Below are 15276 nucleotides of genomic sequence, written 5' to 3' on the forward strand. Positions count from 1 at the left end.
ATTTAGGTTATGCTAGTTTGCATTTTCATGACCAGTCCGATTTTCAATACTAAGTAATTTTATACAGTAATTCTTTCTTCTAGTTATTCAATTGTTAGCAGACCTATGTTGCATTTTGATTTTTGTTCTATTACAATTTTATATATAAGTTAACCAACATCATTATTTTATTTTTGCTTATATTAAGAGAACGATTTGTCATTAGTTGTCAAAACACCACATAGAAGCTCATAAAATGTAAATTTGATTTTTGTGCTTATGAGCGATTCTTTGAATTAGGTCTGTGTATGCTCCCAAAGGGATGAAATTAATACTGAGCATCCAAGGGTGTGATCTGGTTGAAGCTCCCAGATACTGAAGCTTAAGGACCCAAGAAAATACGATCCCCTCCCCTCCTTTAATTTTTGCCACCTGAGTTCTATACCAATAGAGAAAAACAAATGCAAGTCTGGTGGAAATGAGATATTTTTATTAGTGATAATACTGATGTTTAAACATGTGGTTTACATGTACTGAATTTCAGAATTAGAATTGCCCACTCAAACACTAACTAATTCAGGACTGGGGCCGGACTGAAGCAAGGCCTGTTCCTCTAACACCCATGCTGCGGAGGAGTGAGTGAGGTAAACTGGTGTTTCTTGAAGGCGGCTTGCTCCCTTAACGGACATGCCAGAGGCTGAGCTATGCACATATGGTTTCTCTTTACAGACTATCCTTAATATTTCAGATTTTGTCACTTCCTTTCCTCTGGAAATTGATAAAAGAGGCAGTAAGAGATTCTAGGAGTGTCTTGCTAATGGAATTTCTTCAAAGTGAAGGGTAACAACAGGAGAGGGAAGGAAGAGGGAATTCCTCTTCCCTTCCTTCTACCTCTGGGGCATTAGGACATGGTTTGTTGAATTTTAATATGATTTATCCAAATAAATGTGAGAGAGCCACCTTCTACTCTGGCCATACTAATGCTGTTTTCCTTGACTTTGTTACTAAAATTTCCAGTCTCTTTGTATTTATTTCAAGCCCACCTCATTACCCTTGCCCCAGCCTCTCACTACTTCCAGGTAAACCAGGTAATGAGCGGTCTAATAGTTTATTTGTATCAGCTGGAGATATTTTACTTGCAAATGTCAGACACCCATCTCAAATGCTTTAAGCATAAAGGGGAATCTATTGCCATATAGTTTTTAAAAGTCCAGATTTGGCCAGTTAGATCCAGGTCTTCAAATGACATCATCCTGCAGAAACTGTTCCTCTCCATTTCGTGGTTGTCTTCTGGGTCAGCTGTCTCACCAGGGAGGCCCTAGCCCTCCAGTTATCACGTGGCCTCCAGCAGCCCTGGGTTTTCTTCTTACCCCTTCAGAAAGCCTTGTTTGCAAAGAACGTCTCTTTCCTAAGTGTTTCAGCACAAACCCTGGGGGAATATTACTGGACCAACTAGGGTTGCTGCTAATCCAGTGTTCTAAGGGTGGTCCCTAGACCAGTCACGTAAGCATCACCTTGAAACTTGTTAGAAATGCAGATTCTCAGGCTACACTGCCAACTTTTGAATAATAAACTCTAAGGGTGGGGCTCAGTGAACTGTGTGATTCCGATGCATGCTAAGGTTCGAAGACCACTTTGTTAGTCCGTAGACCATACTCTATGGCTAGAGGGATAAAAATACACTGAGTGGTTCTGCCTGGGTAGACTGATTACTTCAGGGGCTGGGATGGGATCATCTTCATCCAGCCCAGATGGTTTAAGGGTGAAGTGAGGAGGGTATCTTCCCAAAGGAAGATTAGTTGTTATTATCAGAAAAAGCAATGGTTGCTGGTCAGATAAAATTAATATGTTCTACGATAGAAACTTTTCCACAAGTACTGGATGGTGAATTATTACACCAAGAAATATTAATAATGAATGCCTAAGGCTCGCTTACTTTATCTTTACAAGGGTTAGAGCAATAAAAGTTTTCCTTCTTATTGTATGTACTAGTACCCAATTATTTTCCTGAATGGAGAAAACAGATAGTTCCATCCTTTAACTTGAGTTGCCCATGAGCTCATATTTTCCTTTATATGATGGGGCATTCTGAGCAACTGCAGGAGGTCATGGGATGCAGGGCGTTTAACTTGGGCTGGGCCAGTCATCAGCTCCCCGGCTGAAGCCAAGTCAGATATCTACTATATTGAGTATTTTGTTTTCTGGAACTGAATATTTTGTGTGGAAACAAATTAGACCTAAAAGATGTAGTAAGGGTGCTATGACAAAACATGGTAACTTCTCCTGTTTGTATCTCATCTCTGATTTTCACAGGTACAATGGTGGGAGACCATACCCGCTTGGAATTCCACAACATTGAAACTGGTATCATGACAGAGAAACGTTACATCTCCGTCGTCCCCTCCAGTTTCATTGGCCACCTGCAGAGCCTTATGTTTAATGGGCTGCTCTACATTGACTTGTGCAAAAATGGAGACATTGATTACTGCGAACTGAAGGCTCGTTTTGGACTGAGGAACATCATCGCTGACCCTGTCACCTTTAAGACCAAGAGCAGCTACCTGAGCCTGGCCACCCTCCAGGCCTACACCTCCATGCACCTCTTCTTCCAGTTCAAGACCACCTCCGCTGACGGCTTCATTCTCTTCAATAGCGGTGATGGCAATGACTTCATTGCTGTTGAGCTAGTCAAGGGGTAAGTGGAAGAGATCGCCTAGTTTGTACTAAATGTCTTAGCTCAAACGCTGAATAAAATATGCACAGAAAAAACTATCTGTTCTACTCTCTACCCTCTATTCCTGATTTATGCTCTCATCCCCATTGATTAAAAATATCTTTGTAATCATTAGCGCTGGAAGGGAGAGAGATTCATGAGTTTATTTAAAGATCTTCTTCTAACTCAATACTGTCAGGCTTTTTAATCTGAACTGTAGTCCTTTAAACCTATGGGAAAAAAGCTTATTTTTGCAAAAGAGGGATAGGGTATGTGTTGCATCTATCTCTGGGGCAGTACAGTCTGCAACCACCAAATTTATAGGAAGAAATGAAATACAGATATTTTCAGTACTACCATTAGCCCATAGATGCAAATTTTAAAAAGCTGTTCTTGCTCCAAGATATTTTACTACTGTGTGTTGGGAAGTAGTCAAAACAAAAACAAAACATAGAACAAAACCCAAAAAACAGATGCATGATTGACTCTGAATTTAAATGTTGCCCCCTAATGTTTTGGAGTGTATCAGCTGTACTGCTTTGTGTCTCTGGATTTTTACTAGGTAGTGTTAAAGAAATAGATTCAATGAGTATAGAACTAAAGTGAAGTCTGGTAGAATAGGAACTGATTATTTTTATATTCTTAAATCAAGCTTTAGTTATTTTTGCATGATGCCAGTCTAACTTGGGGGATTTGAAGCCCCCAATGCCAGTTATGTACACATTGCCTTTAAACCACTCCAGGGAATCTCAAGTCATTGGGTGCTTGTGGTTCCTCACAGGTACATACACTACGTGTTTGACCTCGGAAACGGCCCCAATGTGATCAAAGGCAATAGTGACCGCCCCTTGAATGACAACCAGTGGCACAACGTCGTCATCACCCGGGACAACAGCAACACCCACAGCCTGAAAGTGGACACGAAGGTGGTCACTCAGGTTATCAATGGTGCCAAAAATCTGGATTTGAAAGGTAAACCTTGTAAAGAAGTTTCTCCTTTTTAGAGCTTACAGTGGAAAGGCTGTTTCCAGAGGTAAACTACAGTTTAGGAGTGCCATGCATTTTTGATACATCATGCATATCCTATTTTAACAACATTGAATTATAACATGGTGCAATTTGTTCAGTTTTTACTTCCACCGCTCCTTAGGGATGGTTTGTTTTCTCTGTAAACCTTGGGCATGTGGGAGCTGAGTGATGAGGTGATAAATGTCAAAATGTGGAGGGGTCATTATACAGAGGAAGGCATGTAGGTTTTGGATTCTCAGCTGAGTCATTTACCGCCTGGGTGACTTTGGTAAAATTTCTTAGCCTTGTTCAGCTTCTATCTCCTTTTTTTTTTTTTTTGCAAAATGAGGATAATAATTGTTACTATCTTTATGGGCAATTAGGAGTTTTGATGGAATAATGTCTGTAAAATCCTCAGCATGCTATTGGTAACAAGCACATAAAAAGCACTCAGTAGTGGTTGCTTTGTTGAAAATGTTGTTAATCTTTACTTCATCGTAAAATGGGAACAATACCTACCTCATAGAATGGATATAGTTATGAAAATTTGTGAGATGATGTGTATAAAATGAATGACACATAAGAAATGTTAGTTTCTTCTTTTTACAATGTAGAAACTCTGGTAATAATTTTGTTTATGCTGTTTCCCCCCAGCTATGTTACCATTATCTAGTAAACAGTCTAATGTGACTTGGCTTTTGTTGACATGGTTTCCATACCATTTACCCATTTGCTTTTACTACCTATTTTCCTTTCCAGGTGACCTCTACATGGCAGGTCTGGCCCAAGGCATGTACAGCAACCTCCCAAAGCTCGTGGCCTCCCGGGATGGCTTTCAGGGCTGTCTGGCATCAGTGGACTTGAATGGACGCCTGCCAGACCTCATCAACGATGCCCTCCATCGGAGTGGACAGATTGAGCGTGGCTGTGAAGGTACAACCTTTTTCTTTTTAAGCTACATTCTTGTCGCAGGCCTCTTTGCTGCCTCTGCCAACGCCGCCTTCCTTGGTTTACCAGTCCCCTCTCATCCCATTCACTATCTGACATTGCATCACCATTGATGTCCTCCTGTCACTGGCTGAGTATGTCAAGACATGTGGCACAGGCTCCAGGAATGTACAGTATGTTGGCAGATGTCTTTCCAGTGTCACAGACTTGCCATAGAGGACCTTTCCTGGCGTTGACATCAGACTTCTCCTGACTTGTGCCTTTGCTTCCAGCATGGCTGAAAGGGTATCAGGGACTTTTATTTATATCTTAATATACAGGGAGGTACAAATCAGAGACTTTTATATGAGAGTCACCATAAATAAAATATTTCTTATGTGGCTAATAGTGACTGCATTATTTAATGCAAGCTGAGCAGAAGGTAGGAAAATGATGTCAGAACGCCATGATGGAGGAAGGGAAGTAACAGTTATTGAGTACTTACTAGATGTCAGGCATCATTTGGCAGTTTCTTGGTGTGGTGTAGTGGAACAGCATGGGCTTTGATGTTAGGAAGACCTGGATTTAGGTCCAGGTAGTAGTTCCTGTTGGCTGTGTGACTTTTGACAAGTTACTTAACCTCGCTGAATGATATCTTCCTCATCTGTAAAATGGGACAATAAAACTTACTTTGGAAGGTAATATATATAAGTCAGAGTTATATCTAGAATGCCTGGTACATATATAGTAGGTACTCAATAAGTGGTAGGATTATTATTTACAAACATTATCTCGCGTGAGACATTTAATAGCATTGCATGCCCACCCATGCAGCACAACAAACCATGCTCACCCTCTTTCTGTAGATAATCCACTGTCTCTTGAGATACTACTGAATTTTATAGGTCGAGTCCAATAGCTCTTTACAAGAAAAGCTATCTAGTTTTAACCAGCAGGGGAGAGCAGACACATTTTCAGCCTTCCCCAGACTCCTTTTGGGTAGGCTGAAAAGGTGACTCGTGTCTAACTTGAAAGGCAAAGAGGACGATCTGATCAGTCACCAGGACCATGTATTCTTTTGTCGGATGGAACCTCATGGTTTTTTGTGCAATATACTGTGTTCTCTTGTATCCCTCATTAATTTACCACGTCCAACCTGTTCATTCATCTTCTGACTGTTCAACTTCATTTATCACTCCTGTTCTTAACCAGCTTCGATCCTTCACTTGCCATCTTAACGCGCATTTTAATAAAAGCTTCTAATCAGCTTCCCAGGCTTATTTGTAGTGTGGAAGTCATTCCCCTTTGCCTAAGGGTCAGTTTCTTGTTACCAGTTTGCACTAGTAATAAGGCTGATTGTCCCTATAACCCTCTCCAGTTTTCTTTTAGCCAGAAATATTTCTTAAATTCTGTTAGCCAACTATGTTGTGTGTGTACAGGGGGGACAGGGAGTTGGGAATCACCAAGCATTTGAAGCAGCCACTTTGCTTTCTTCTCCTGAAAATGCACAGTTTCATTCAACTCAAAAGTTTCTGTCTTATTGGCCTGCTCTTAGTTCTTTTGGGTGTTAAGGGAAGTCCTGAAACTGATGCACCATTTGAGAATGAATTTGAGTATATTAGTTTAGGTGATTGTGGAATAATAGAAATTCCAGTTTTCCTGGAATAATTAATCACATCTAGTAAAATCATAATATAAAAGCACATATTCAGGGGGCTTCCCTGGTGGCGCAGTGGTTGAGAATCTGCCTGCTAATGCAGGGGACACGGGTTCGAGCCCTGGCCTGGGAAGATCCCACATGCCGCGGAGCGGCTGGGCCCGTGAGCCACGATTACTGAGCCTGAGCGTCTGGAGCCTGTGCTCCGCAACGAGAGAGGCCCGCGCATCGCGATGAAGAGTGGCCCCCGCTTGCCACAACTGGAGAGAGCCCTCGCACAGAAACGAAGACCCAACACAGCCAAAATCAATCAATCAATCAATCAATCAAACATACGCATCTGATTCAAGATCCTCATTAAAAAAAAAAAAAAAAAGTCAGCTGGAAGTACTTTCCATAAAAAAAAAAAAAAAAAAGCACATATTCAAAAGCACAAGGCTCTCTTCAAATGTTAAATATTTTTATCATGCCATCAGTTCTGTAGATTAAAAAGTCAACAGGAATCATCCATTTAACTCCATTGCAACGTCGCCTGATAGAAATATAATGGGAGTCACATACGTAATTTTAAATTTCCTGGTAGCTGCATTTAAAAAAAAGATACAAAGTAACAGGTAAAGTTAAGTTTAATTTTACATTTTATTTAACTTAACCTAATATATCCAAAATATTATCATTTCAGCATATAATCAATATAAAATTTTTAGTTAGACATTTTATTTTTTTCATATGAGCCTTCAAAACCAAGTGTGTATTTTGTACTTGTAGCACACCCCAATTCAGACCACACCTTTAAGGTACTCAGTAGCCACGTGCATCTATGGCTACTGTATCAGAGGCACAGTTCTACAGAGTACAAAAATTGGGGTGTAAGGAGGTAAAGCTGTAGCATTTGATTAAAAGGAAGTCTAAACTAACCTTTATAAAAGTGGATTAAAATGTATAGTGTAAAGGTGGAATGGACTCCGCTTACGAGAGCTTTAGGGGAAGTTGTGGGAGCATTAGGGAAAAGAAATTACCCATCTGATTGGAGAAAATGTTCCTATCCCTACCTACAGCTCTATGTGCAGTTTGGCATGACTCATCACATGCATTATGGTGGGTTCTGACCTTCCTCTGAGTATGGGTGATTGTTCAAAGCTGAATATTCTGGCTTGCTGGCTCTACCATCTGCATCTATGGCAAGTCCTATGGGCCTAATAACACTGCACTCTATTGCCATGGAGATAATTATGATGGTTACCCTTGGAGCATTATGACCACCCCACTGGGTGGCATGAAGTGGAGGATGAGTTCTGAGGGAAGAAAGCCCTTGTTTATTGTACACAGATGACTTGGATAATTAGCCTAAGTGGCCAGGAAAAATGACCAAACAGTGGGTTAAGGCATAAATTACTGTCATTGGAAGTTTGCACTATTGTGAATAAGCCCTTGTAAGAGATACCAGGAGCTTTTTAGGGCACTGTGGAAGATGATGGGGAGGGAAATGAAGGGCACAAAACCTTGGAAAGACTGCAAGAAAGTATCATTCTCATTGTGAATCTCTGTACATAGTACAGGACCCTCAGGAAGGCCTTTGACAGTTAGGCAAGTCATAGGAAACAGAACACAATTCTTGATTTATCATTTCTGTGCCTAGAATAGGAAACAAATAGGGGATAGGGATTCATTACTAAGAACTAAAACCTGAATCTTGTCATGATGGTGAATGTGTTTTATTTTTAACATATTTGGGGTACACAGGCTAGGATATATCATATGTTCTTATATGTGTCAAAGTCGTTGATAATGACTCAAGATCCCTAAGTAGCAATTGGATTACTTTCCATATTATATCTAACCCAAAAGAGTCTGAAATTATTTTAAAGACACATTAATCCACTACTCTTTGGCTCTTGATTGTTTATAGTAAGAAAGAAAAAAAAATCTTGAATTAGGTTTTTATTTTATGTTTCTAATATATGCAGAGTATATAATTTAGAAATTAAGTGCAATTTCTGGACAGCCTAGCCAACATCTAGCTGTGACTTGCAACCTCTCAATTTGGACTAGGAATTTTTTATAATGTCTGATTCAGTACTTGGCTGGTAAATATCTCTTTCTATCTTGAGGCCAGCTTTGCTGCAGAGACCAAGGCATGTATTGGCTAGAAATTCGATTCCGCAACTGCAGATGGTAAACATCTGAGAGAAGCATACGTGCTTCATTTTGAGACTGACATAAATAAATAAAAAGGACATTGGTTTGGTGTCATTTTGCCCACAGCCATTTGGGTTTGGCTACATTTTTATAAATTAAGCCAACTGAGATTGTTGGTGTTCCCAAATCACCTTCATACAAATTCCCAATTCTAGTGCCAAATTCCTTGGTGGCATTTTCAGGAGGTTACAAGGAGTGCTCCCAAGCGACTCTTCCATGCTTAACTCCTAAATGTTCACAATTATTTTTGTGGGCTCCGTCTGGTTGTGCACACGTGTCTTTCAGTCTGGCCATGTACTACCCTTATTTCTTGATGTTTATCCTGACTAATGGAAAATCATTTTTCTGGACCATATGCCTTGGCGTTGGCTGTATGGTTGTGGGAAGGCTCTTGTAACCACTGCCTGTGCTCTGTCCAGTCCAACGTTTCCCTGCCCCTGCTCTGCTGATGTGGCTCTGACGAGGCCTGCTGCACCCTGGTCTGTGCATCCCCTGTCTGTGCTGTCTCTGGAGAACCTGTAGAGTATTTCAATTGTCTGTTCCAGTGATGTTGATTACGCCGACTGTGTTTTCATTTCTGTAATGTTACCCTGGTTTGCTGTACCTCTTACTAACCTCTGGTTATTGTTTTCGCCTTTTCTGTTCTTTTGCTAACAAAGTTGCGTTGACCAAAGCTGACCTGCAAGGTAGAGAAGGTTCTTGTTCCCATTACCACTTTGGACTGAAAGATGTCCTGGGTAACCCTTGGTATCTTATCTTTAGAGGACTTCAAGCTGTCACACCTCTTGGACAGCAGCGGTTATGGGGAGCGGGCTGAACCCTGTGTTCTTTATGAACAGTGGCAGAAAACCCAAATCACTGCATGAAAGATAACAACCAAGGCGAGGCGTCTTGGGGATGGGTGTATGATTCCATTTTGGGGGGACCAGAGAGGTTTGACAGCATCCTATACTGTGACTACCCACGGGCATATTAATCCACTTCTGGAAATGCCTCTCCAAGTAGTTGCCATGGAGGGGTTGGCTCCTTTTAATTTATTCACTAGAGACAGAAGAGAGCACTTGGAAAAAGAAAAAAAAAAAAAGCCCATTTGAGTTCTTAATTTATTATTTTCTGGGTCAGGGAGGTCATTTCTCAGAGCAGGACTTTTGAGTGCTTAGACCTTATGAAAGAGAATGCCATTTTCTCTTAACTCATTTTAAAGAAATCTTTTAGGCATTTGGGAGATACTAATCTCATTAAAACATTCTAGAGTTTTATGTCTTCTATTGGGCATTTTGATTGAGCACTTTAATTTCCTGTTTTGTGATTCTAAAGAAAAAAAGTACTCTTGGGGAAGAAGAGGATCTATCGATCTATTGATTTTATCCTGAATACCCTTTAAAATGCCTGCATGTTAGATATCAGTGAATATCTACTGCAGATACTGCTTCTTCTACCATTCAAAGAGGCACCTTGCAAAGCCTGTAATGGTTCACCTGTCCTGTCGTGTCAGGCTACTTTGACTCAGAGTAGCAAGATGAGAACCTGCATTTTAGGTATCTTTAAGCTGATAGTTAAGGGGAGAATTGAGCCTTGGATGGCCTCTGCGAGTTTGCGATCAGCACAAATTGTAAGGAGTGGTTAAGACAAAGGTAGCTTTACAAATTACTTTTCACCTAAAAGATCATTTACTTTGCAGTGACTTGTTATATGTCATGAAGGTAACCAGTACAAGTGTCTCTCTCGGGTGCATATCAACTAGATGAGGTCTCTCTAGCCATTTTACTATAACTCTTCTTCATCCCCTCTTAGCAGATTCACAGATATGCTAATATTTCATAAAATTAGTGAAAAGGACATGCACTGGATTAGTACTTTGAAGTTCTAGGTAGCTGTACAATAGTTTTCAATTTCAAATATGTAGGGTCCTTTCAGTAATATGGAAGGCTGTTGTTTTTAGACATTCTATTCAATTTTCCAAATAGTTCTACTCCATGTCACTCTGTAAATGGAGGGGACAGAGAAGGGGACAGGATTTGATCTATAATGAGACAATTCAAGGTTGTCAAAGCTCTTTGTGACCAGATTTATTAGATAAAACTAGACACCTGCATCTCCCCCTAGACTTTACCGTTCTTCATGGTAGTAACTGAGTGGATTTTGAATCCCCAGAAAGTTACATGGGGACTCCATATGTAGCAAAACGATCTTAAAATTTCCATTCAAAGGAGAAATGGTTTGTAGGACTCATACAAAGAACTAGTTGATTTCTATGCCTACTATAAATTGTTGACCAAAGTGTAGATATAGATTTGGGGACATAATAGAGTGTCTTAATTTGCTCATTTATAGAAGCAGTCTAGTCATCAGTATGGTTTTTATGTGATTAGTCCATTGACTCAAACTCTCTTCCATTCTTGTAATGACTTAACAGTCTCTTTGTGGCAGGAGCTGTTATTCTTTGTAATTATTCTGAGTCATCTTACTCCTTCCCAGTATTATGGCAAAAGACCTTTAGGATGTGAATGCTTTTCGTTTTTATTTTCCTGACATTGGAGTATGGACCATTACTCATGCTGGCTTTTTCAGCTACAACCTGTGGGCACGGATAGGACTAATTAACATTAAGTGTGAAGGACAATAAAAACATATGACAAAGAAATGAGGCAGTCTGAAAAGTAAAGGCACATTATATTCATAAGGAAATATAACAGTGGGTCTAGGAAGTGGCGAGATGGGTCGGGGCAAGTCAACAGCTTGAATCCTCTTGTCATCGTGTTGCTGGAGTGGTGTTTTTAAAAATATTTATTTATTTATTTGTTTGTTTGTTCATTCATTCATTCTTCTCCAGTGATTGTGCTGTTGAGTTTAACAGGAACTCAGCTACTCCTGTGTATCAGATACTTAGCGAGGTACTGGGATTACAGGTGAGGTACAGTCTGACATCAAATAAATCCGAAGGAGATCAGCCAGTAGCTACAGTGCAGGGTGAAAACTGCTGTGCTAGAGCGGACATGGAGCACGCAGTGTGTCTGCGGAGGAGGGCTGCTGCACTGTGTGGGGTCATGATGATGATGGTGGGTAGTCGGGGGATATTTTCTAGGCAGAGTTTGAACTGAGTCTGAAGGGCAACAAGTTTTAGATGGATGAGAGGTGGAAGCTCACTTAAGAGCTCGGCTAGTTTGGGCACCTACAGGAAGCTCCACTGGGCTGAAATAATACTCACGTGGGGATGTGATGTACACACAGCCGGAGCAGTAGGATGGAGGCAGGTGATGACAGACCTCTTGTGTAAGGAGTTGGACTTTACCCCAAGGGCGCTGTCAGGAGGACAGAGACTTGGATCAGATTTTCACCTTTTCAAGGTCACTCTGACACCAGAGTGGAGAATGCATGAGGAGGACAGGAAGCGGACGCAGAGAGTGGTTAGGAGGGAAGTAGCGTGTTCCGGGACGGAGGGAAGAGGTGTGAACCTGACAGCTGTTACTCTTGTGGGCTAAGAAGATAAACATGTTTCTCTCTCTGATGACGCCTCTGAGGGGTGAGGAAGAAGATGAGCTTTTCTCTCCTGTGTGTTTCCCTCCCACCCCTGCAGTGTTGCTCTGTCTCATAGCAGATGCTTTTGTACATCATGACCAAAGGTGTCAGGGAGGGACTTGATTGACGGCCCTGGTTTAGGTCACACTTTGCGTCCCTCCAGGTTAAGAGAGGGAGTAGGAGCTACCCTGAGGTCCATGGGAGGTGTTGCATTGCTGAGAGGTACAGTCCCTTGAACCTCAAGGTCCCTTGAATAGAATAACAATATCTATGGACTTTTCAGAAGTAGTTTTCTAATTCCTCTTTATTTGCAAGAGAGGTATTCCTAGACAGGAAATGATTACCTAAAAGCGTGTTCATTTAAGAACGGACCTGCTCAACTATAAAAGAAATATTAAGTTTGATCTTTTGGGAGTGAGGCAGATGAGTCATAATCATGAGAAATAAAAGAATAGCTCTTTATTGGTTTAGGGGATTAATCAGAATATCCTCTCCCTGCTTTCCATTATAATGCCCCTTAGCAGCTTCTATTTTTGGAGTTGAATGGCTTCTTTTCTAGAAATGTAAGTTGTCCCTCTGCCCAGATGATGGGCAGGTGGGTAGGAGGGGGCCAAGGATTGATCAGATTTGGTTCCAAGTGCTGCGTATCCTAAGTAAGTCAATAAATGTTTTGAGTTTGGATACCTTGAAAACCCAAAGATTCTTCCAAGTCATTTTAGGTTAAGAGTTGGCATCAGCCAAATTCTTCTAATAGGTAATTCTCCAACTTTCCTTACTGTGAGGACTGTAGTTCCTCACTTCATTTTATCCAAAGCTAAGAGATGTATTACTTTCTCTATTGTGTTTTGTGTAGTAAAATATAGTGTTTGACCTCATAGAAATCACTTCCTCAAAGATGGTTTGCATTGTGGGAAATAATAAGAGAGACAGGAATTAAATGGAACTCTCCACAGTAGTTTCTGCCTCTTGTCTCTCAACGTTGCATGACAGAGGTTTTTCACAAAAGAACTGAAACTATGACTTAACTACCTCAATGTGTTCATTTCTGCACTCCTGACCAATTACACACCCAACTAAAATGGGTAGAAATTGATTTTCCTTTCCAGTGGAATTGAGAATACCCTTTATTTGAGGGTGTCCTTAGTTCAGGCACATGCTAAGGATATTGTGTCTCGATGAAGATGACAACCTTGCATGGTAGATACTGTTACGCCAGTTCATGGATGACTTTATAGATTTTACGTATATTATCTGATTCAATCCTTATACCGTGTGAGGTAGAAACAATTTCTCCTTTATATAGATGGGGAAAGTGGGGTTCAGAGAATTTAGGTAACTAGCCCAAGATCACATTGCTAGTAAGTAATAAAGCTGGATTTTAAAGCTTATGGCCTTTCCCCTACTGTGCTATATGGTGTGAGTCTGGATTTGCATATTTCCAAAGCAGAAACAGTACAGAGATGACCAGAGAGTGTCCAAGTGTCCTCCAGCTGACTTTATGATAGCTGGTTTTCATAGCAATACTATTTCACTAAGTTCTAGATGATTTGTGTCCAATGTTCATTAAAACAAAGTATTTTAAATTAGCTTTTTGTCCAGCCTGGCCTTAGAAATCCCTTGTCTCTCTCTCTCTTTTAAAAAATTCCCTCTACTGCTCCCACAAGCTGCTACATCAGTGCTGAGAAAAGAAGGAAAAGCAGAAAATGAGGTCCCAGTTTACATTTTCTGAGGCAGCATTGACTTTTGAGGACCTGTTCATGATTTTAAAAAGAAGGGATGATCTAATCATTTGACCTTTATTACCCAGGCACCCTCTAAAAATAGGGTGGATTGAGCAAGAAGGCTTTATGATGACACGATTCTCTCACCTTTACACACACTCCAACAAGGGCAGGCATTACTGTTACCTCTCTTGTCTGGAAGTGTCACGTGGGTAAATTGCTTTACTCACCAAGTATAATTATTCTTTGCTGTTCATTGGCCATTGAGGGAAGTGCTGGGCTAGAGCTGGCACCAGCACAGGAATTTTCTGGAATTTTGTAAGCTTATTGGCATCATGTAACACATATTCGCTTGAAATTGGCTGTGGTGGGAGTATTTTACGCCATGAAACTCAGCTTACATAAATGTTACAGATCAGGTTTTATGGTTTTATTTTTCCCTCGGAGTTCTAGTTGTTAACAGGAACACAGGAAATCAAAGGCCACTGGAGATAAAGAACTCATGAAGGCGTCTTGGTTTCAACCAATTCCCATGCGCATCTTGACTTATTTTAACTCATTGTATGGTGAGAGGGCTGAAGTGATTGAGGAGAACCGGGATGTTATTGAAACTGTCCCCATGTCCCACAACTGTTGGATTTTATTGTTGGTCTTTTTCACTCATCGCCCTAACCAAGCAACTGTTTTGAACCCTTGCTTGAGGAGAGGAAGCCGTAAACACCTGAGCATGCTTGATGAGCCCTGTCTCAGTGCCTTTCTGAGCATGAGCAAGGCATGGGTCCTGCCCTCAAGACGAAAAAGTAAGATCTTGGGAACACAGCTGCTCTTCGGTCTTTCTGCCAATGGAATTTTATAATAACATTTAGGACCCTGTTCTCTGACTTTGCTTAATCTTCTGTAAAGTGGGAACTAGAGCATTCACTTCTCAGCTGGCTCTTTATGAAGAGGGATGCTTGACACATTTAAGGATCATTGCTTTCTTATTTTAAAATTAAATAGAAGTGAGTTGGGTTTCTGCCAATTAAAAGGGATGAATCTTATGTTGCCTGTAAATGACTCCCTTTGGAAAACCCAAGAGGACCCAACACTGTAAATGTAGAAGTACTTTGAGAGCTACAGAAGTATCTTTGTTGTAGGGACCAAGACCTACTTGCAGCTAAGTAAGGATAACCTTATCCCTAATGTCAAGAATACCTTTCATGAAGCCTCAACACTTTAATTCTTATATTTTAGCAATAGAGACTGTAAATTGTTCAGGAAGTTGGTAAGAATCTTTCACACATACACACATATGCACAGATACATGTATCTATGTATATTCATCTTCCTTTTTTTGTTTTTTCTTTTTTTCTTTCCCACTCAATTACTGCTCAGTCATCCTTCCTCTATGAAACAATGTAAATTTAAAAATGTAAAAGCGGAAGGGTTTATGAACTTACAGAAGTGGGAAATAAAATTGAAGGTGGAAGATACCTCTTTAAGCAGCCCATGGCAGCTCTCATACAGCTTCTTCCCATGGCAGCTGGGCTTTATATGGGGCCAGCAAACCCTTT

General features: G+C 40.6%; 1 protein-coding gene across 10 annotated transcripts in view; it reads left to right on the forward strand.

The window, feature by feature from the left end:
• The window catches only part of NRXN3 (neurexin 3), a 1648091-nt gene that overhangs the window by 740832 nt on the left and 891983 nt on the right, over positions 1-15276 (forward strand). For all 10 annotated transcript variants that reach the window (XM_057543493.1, XM_057543494.1, XM_057543495.1 and 7 more), the window contains 3 exons: positions 2293-2674; positions 3474-3664; positions 4460-4633. In XM_057543493.1, the coding sequence (XP_057399476.1) occupies positions 2293-2674; positions 3474-3664; positions 4460-4633 (747 nt within the window). The remainder of the gene's footprint in view (positions 1-2292; positions 2675-3473; positions 3665-4459; positions 4634-15276) is intronic.

The sequence above is a fragment of the Balaenoptera acutorostrata genome, chromosome 3, assembly GCF_949987535.1.
Source record: "Balaenoptera acutorostrata chromosome 3, mBalAcu1.1, whole genome shotgun sequence".
NCBI lineage: Eukaryota > Metazoa > Chordata > Mammalia > Artiodactyla > Balaenopteridae > Balaenoptera > Balaenoptera acutorostrata.